At 34.0% G+C, this 6816-nt stretch overlaps 1 protein-coding gene across 1 annotated transcript in view; it reads right to left on the bottom strand.

Annotated features, from left to right (window-relative positions):
* Positions 1 to 6816, bottom strand: part of LOC106465831 (glucose dehydrogenase [FAD, quinone]-like) — a 65833-nt gene that overhangs the window by 17877 nt on the left and 41140 nt on the right. Inside the window, exon 2 of the mRNA XM_022393779.1 lies at positions 279 to 486. Within this exon, the coding sequence (XP_022249487.1) occupies positions 279 to 486 (208 nt within the window). The remainder of the gene's footprint in view (positions 1 to 278; positions 487 to 6816) is intronic.

The raw sequence follows: 6816 nt of genomic DNA on the forward strand, positions 1-6816 counted from the left end.
ACCAACGAATAGTGGGATTGACCGTCACATTATAACGCCCCTACGGCTAAAAGGGCGAGCATATTTGGTGGGATGGGGGCGCAAACCCGCGACCCGCAGATTGCGAGTCGAGCGTCTTACCCACCTGGCCATGCCGGGCCCTCATTCTGAAGGAGTCTAAATCTGCCTTTTTCTTTATGAAATGTTTATATCATTATTGTTTGTTATCAATGTGGTATACTTTATAAAGTGAGAGTTGTTTTTATAGACGTCCCACTGGTTAGATGGGACGTCTATACCTTACCCTGTTGATGTGTCCAAAACAAGCAGCATCTTGCGGCTCCGTCTGGTAGGCCCAGTCTAGTGGAGTCTTCTGAATCATTGCTGCCGCAACAGGGATGTCCGTTACAATGTTCTCTTTCCCTCCTGCTTCAAGAAGAAGTACCGTGACTCTAGGATCTTCGGAGAGTCGACTAGCCACCACAGCCCCTGCTGATCCTGCGCCCACTGCAAGGGTAGTGAATAAATTGTAGCTTTAAATAAAAACCCTCATATTTTTTAAACAACTATTTGCGTATTAGCGAAATAAAATTTATTTTATAAACTACAAAAAACGTATGATGGCGAAGATTTATGAGTCTAGAAAATAAATAGTGAATTAGGAGACACTTAAAAAATAATAAACACATTTCATTGCGAAAAAATGTATGCGACAGTACAAACGCGTGGTATAAGCTTGTTTATAATAAATCTTGTTATACTTTATAGCAACCGCAATATTTAAAATTTTAATCCATGAACGTGCTTAACGGAAGTTCTTTGTTTGTTTGTTCTTAAGCACAAACTTCACAATGGACTATCTTCGCTCTGCCTACCGAGGGAGAGAGCGCTAACGGATATTCTCGGAATGTCTTGGGCAAAAAAAAAAAGTAAAATAATTGTTCCAGAAGTTCGGATACATCCAAGCACCACAACTTTGTATAATAACGTCACGCCAGTTTCTTGTATAAAAATGTTTATATGTGATTAAACTATTTTATTTTGAAGGTCACAATTGTTACAGCATATAATGACAACATTGTTTAAAAAAAAACCACGAAAGCCATTAAACTCGTGTTCACGAAGTATTTTCTTTGGACTCGTGAACACAATATCACACTTTTCAAGGAGTTACCAGTCGTACAGGAAAAGGTAACATCTCAAAACTGGTTAGCTCAACTGCGTGTTATACAAAAGAATGTTTTTACTTCGCTAAAAGAGACATGAGAACGTGAAACATAAGTATGAGAGAACCTCACTGTCCACGACGTTAGCCTTTCGAAATAAACAATGCAATGATATTTTTATGAATTTATGAATCCTAGAAAAAAATAAAATTCAAATTCTCTGAAAAAAAAACATAAATAAAAAACGTAATTTTCACAAAATCATGAAACTTTACAAATGATGATAATTTAAATTCCATAATGTAATGATAGAAATCTCCAATAAAATTTGAGACATAAAAATTTTACATACAAAGATCTAACTGTCACAAAAACATGATTCTTAAACGTTGTACGAAAACCTAATTTCCATGAAAACATGGCTACTTATAAATCATACAAAAGTTTTGTTCTTACTAAAACCTAAAACTAGTAAAATATACAAAAATCTTACTTCTAAAAAACTGTTATATGACAACCTAACTCTCACAAAAACGCTGCAAATGAAAAAGTGAAAGTTTTATTCAATAATTAAAAACAAAAGTAAAACTAAAGAGAATAGGAAAGCGCACATACAAACCTTGAAACGTACGAGTTATTATTAAGTTGATGTTATTAGTTCAATGTAATAACAAGTGTTTTGATTCATTTATTCAACCTTTAAAATGTTTCATGACAAAAGTTCATGCGTTATTTTGAATTAACTGCGAATATAACGTACGATAGCAACATTTTCAGTGTAAAGTTACTGACTTACATTTTACGTAACAAATTATCATGTTTTGACCTACCAATAAGCCACATAACATGAGCATGAACGTTTTTGGTATGGCCTCTGGTTATGATTTTTATCAGTTAATAATGTGGAACCTCAAGCCATTGCACCACCCGTTTGTAGTTAACATTCTTGGTTTACTCGTTCTTTTGAAGTTTTAGAAATTTCAGTTACGTCTGCATGAGCTAATTTTCAATAGATAACAAAACATTTTTTCGAAAATATTAACACTTTCGTTTTTATTAAAAACTAGCGTATAGCCCGTCCTAACTACTTATCTAAGTATTATGGTTGATAAAAAAAATTGTTGCAAGTAGCTGTTAATAAGAATTAATAAAAAAAAACATATTACATCTTTAAACGTATTCATATCGGTTCATCTAATGCTTTCACTATACAATATAAAAAAGTGCGTCAAAAGTTAGTGAATATACGAGTAGAAGGCAACCCAAGAACAGTACTTTACAAGGTCAATAGCGTACCGCCCGTCAAAAATGACTGGACAAGTACTACCACCCCCATAGGCGGTCTTACCTATTGGGTAAACTGGGCAATTGCCCGGGGTTTCACACATGGAAGGATCCCCGATGCTATGCCTTTTGCCCCCCCCCCCAGTGGCACAGTGGTATGTCTGCGGACTTACAACGCTAGAATCCGGGTTTCGATACCCGTGGTGGACAGAGCACAGATAGCCCATTGTGTAGCTTTGTGCTTAAGTACAAACAAACAAGCTATGCCTTTTAATCTACTTCTAAATTTTCTTATCATTATAGGGCTCCATTTACTGAATTCTGCCCGGGACTTCAGAATGACTAAGACCGACCCTGACCACCCCCACTGCATAGTATACCCTAACATCACATTCCATAGCTAACTGAAATATATATATTTTGCGAAATCAAGCTGGAACAATAAAGAGGCAGAAAAGTGCAGTCGAAGCAGTTGAACGTCTGTAAATTCCTTTGTGAGGTAATGAAAATTAAAATCATTCAAGAAGTGAATTCGTGACGTATTCATAGAGTAATTATTGGTAAAAATCAGTTAGATTAACAGCTTCTAATATTTAGAAAAGCCCGTGCGTTTTGCTAACACCACGTTCCAACAATGGCTTTTATGTCATGTTGTATAGCAACAAAAGTATAGCCTAATATTGTTGTTAATCTTTGTTTGTTTGTAGTCAAGCACAAAGCTACACAATGGGCTATCTGTGCTCTGCCCATCACGGGTATCGAAACCCGATTTCTAGCATTGTAAGTCGCAGACATACCGCTGTACCACTGGGGGGCGTTAGTCTGTGTACTGAAAGTATAAAATTAAAGGTATAGACTTTTTATACTTTCGTTCTATGATTTCGTCATTTAAAAATAATGCAAGGTTACAATTTATTCAATAAAAAGTTTTATTTACTTAATTTTGTACATAAAAATAATTATTTTAGGTTGATTTCAGTGTTTCAAACGAAAACATTATTGTTTGTAACTTTTGTCCACTTTTTTTTAGCCATAATACAGCAATCGGAAGAACACCGCTCGAGGTTTCCAGTCTTACTTAGTGAAAACACTTTCGGATGTAATAATAGGAACACACATTAATTCGATAAGTTTTTATAATTCGCCTGTGGCGAAAACACGTATTATCATGCAGAAAATAAAGTCAGTAAACTATGTAAATGGTATGTTTTTTCACTTTTTTAATAACACTATTGTGCAGTTATTATGTTTCACCCACTGACTGATATGTTGTTTTTTGTCATGAAAACTGGAAATATCCAACGGTATCAATATCTTTACGAAAGTACTCACCATTTCTAACTAGAACAGTTCTTTGGTAGTAATGCACATGCGTATGACGTGAGACACTGTCCAAATTCCGTCCTTGTCATACCTTTCGTTCTTGTAAATTACGCGTATTATCTTATTAAGCAAGGTATTTAAATGAATAATACTGCTATTTTCGTTACTATAGTAATTTGGTATTGTTTATTTCATTTAGTGAAGGTGAATTTGTGTATATACTTGTGTTAATTGAAAAACACTAGTGATTATAGTAGCTTTGACTTCGGTCTTTCAGATTCACTTACTACACTGGCGCTATCATAAACCACGGTAGTGTTTCATAATAGGGATCGCTCATTGGTTTTTCTTCATTGTTTAATATTGTTCCGCTAGCCTACGGAAAAAATGTCTTTGAGTATTATACTGAAACCTGGGCAATACTAATAAACACATCATTGCGCATTTTGTAGGGCAGTTTTTAAGTAAATTTGATTACCTAATAGGATTATCAATTTACATTAGACTTTATACTTCAAAAAGAGGTGGTAGGTAAATTATTAATGACAGAAGATTTAGAGAACTTACGTCACGATTGTCAAATACGGTGAATTTAAGATTTTATTTAAACATTTTCTTAGCCAATGAAGACATTAAGTCCTATATAATATAAAAAACTGATTTATCATGAACCACGGTAATGGTCCATAATAGGGATCACCCATTTGTTCTTCTTTATTATTAATGAATATTTTTTCGCCAGCCTACGAGTATTGTAATAAAACATTGGCAGTATTACTAAACGTCTCATTACGCATTGTGTAAGGAAGTTTTTGAGTATATTTTACAACTCAGCAAATAACAGCGGCTGTATAACTGTTCACGCCCAATCGTTTCAATATAGTCTGTGATTTATATGAAATATAATAAAACAGGTCTGCGATGGTTTTATTGTCTTGAAATTTTTACATATTTTACAGTAATTCCTTTACGCTGAATCCGAAAATAATATCCGTTTTTCTCCATCGCGTACAGATTTTTCATAAAACGTCACAATGCAATACATACAAAAAAATTGACCACAACACGTAATTTTGAGGATAAAAGACGTAGATTTCACAAAAAAAATCAGAATGAACGAGGATGCATATTAGTTTGACATCAGTGTTCTTCCCTTTTCCACAGCTTGTTTGTATTTTTGTTAACAAACATAACCATAAAAAAATGTGGTAAACGAAATGGGTGCAATTAGTAACTATGTTTGTACTACTTTTGATCACATAATCAAATGTCAAACTCAAAATTAACACTATCATGTAAGGATTTTTTTTAAAAATCGGGAATAAAAACTTTTACTTATATCAAATTATTAAGAGTGTTTTTACTAGGTAAGACGGAAAAGTCTGCGATGTTCCAAGCGCATAATACGATACCTACATCACCCTAGGAATAATGTATAAATAGTTTGAACAAATTAACGCCAATATGAGTCTTATAACTTCAGTAGTAGTGTAGTTTTATCTGTTTTAGAGAAACACTGTTTCTGAACCGCAGTTGTCATGGTGTGATGTAATTACCTATATCCAAGTTTGAAAACTCGTAGGCTAATGATTTTAGCACGCAACGAAAAGCCTTCTATATTATATTCAAGTGTATAAACCAAGATGGCTTCTAGTTCAGTGAAGACTCTCATAGAGAACGGAACAAAGTGATAAAACTTAGCTTGTTATATATGTTATAGAAAAAAATATGTTTGTGAACAACCTGCGTAACAATTACAGTGGTAAATTTTTAAAAACTTGTCCCGTCATTTTATACTTCATTTAAATAATGAAACTGCAGCATGATGAGGTATCAAGTAAAAGCGGTTGCTGGTGGATGGTTGTCTTCTTGTGGTCAATAGCTCAGAGGTGGTGCCATGCTACCTGGACTACACATTGACAAACACAATTCGATGATGTTTCACGATTGAAGCGAGGAGAGCATGCGCTTTGGTTGATGGTAAACTCCTCTAGTGTGTAAATAAATAACAAATAAACAGATAAATATTAAATGGGTTTAAAACTAATTACATGCTGTTGTGAACTATATTTTAATGTAGACACATGTATTTACGCTAGAGGGAGCTTTAGCATGACCTAATGATGATGATGATGAGTGGCTCCAATAAATTTATGAGTGTCTAGATTTGAAGAGACGCGCACCTAACATCTCGAAGTTGTTTAAGACTTGAGGGTAATGATCTACTATAAGAATAATAATAATAAAACGTCAGATAGTAATTATCAGTTATTCAGTGACTTAGTTTAATCAGTTAAGAAACGATCCTGTTACAGTGTTGTCAATCGATTAATGAGTTAGCGAGTGTTTTAACCGGCCATTTTAAAGTTTATAGCTTTATGTACGATAAGGTGCAAAGTGCGATTCACGCGCAAGTCTGGCTTTGTTAGTGTTATTGTGTTTGTAAATACAGCCAGATTTGTCACTGTAAGAACAAATTTTCACTTTTAAGACTTGTATAACAACTTAACTCTTGTAAGTTGGATAATTTTTAGACCTTTTGCTTTTGAGTAAAAAAGATTCATGAGTGCGACATTTAGTATTTTTCTTGTTTAACTTTGAATTTGGTCTTTACAATTTGAGTGTTAATGGTAACTTTAACAGTAGGTGAACTCTGCTTAGTTCGCTGTAGAGTGTTGTGTTTGCTGGAAAATAAACATACTTTTATTTTAACTTGATGTAACTTTACCTTATGGTTTTTGTTAACTTTAACTTTGGACTTTCACTGTAGGTTTAGCCTGAGTTTCAGTTTAACTTAAAGAGGGAATATACCGAACTGATTAGGGTTATTAAATTATCTTCACCTTACTCTTCAACGTGCGCCGCTACATACTTACCCTTGTTTTGTTTTTTATTATTGCACTATGATTGTGTATTTGTGAATACACAAATGTTTATTCACATTTCTAACAATCTAAACGTTTCAAGTTACTCCAGACTTCGCTATAGTTTTTCTCTCTCTCTTGTTTCATGCCCTCAAACTTTCAAGTTCACGAGAATATAGGAGGAGTTCGGTTTGTTTTGA

Source organism: Limulus polyphemus, unplaced genomic scaffold, assembly GCF_000517525.1.
Source record: "Limulus polyphemus unplaced genomic scaffold, Limulus_polyphemus-2.1.2 Scaffold2065, whole genome shotgun sequence".
In the NCBI taxonomy this organism is placed as follows: Eukaryota; Metazoa; Arthropoda; class Merostomata; order Xiphosura; family Limulidae; genus Limulus; species Limulus polyphemus.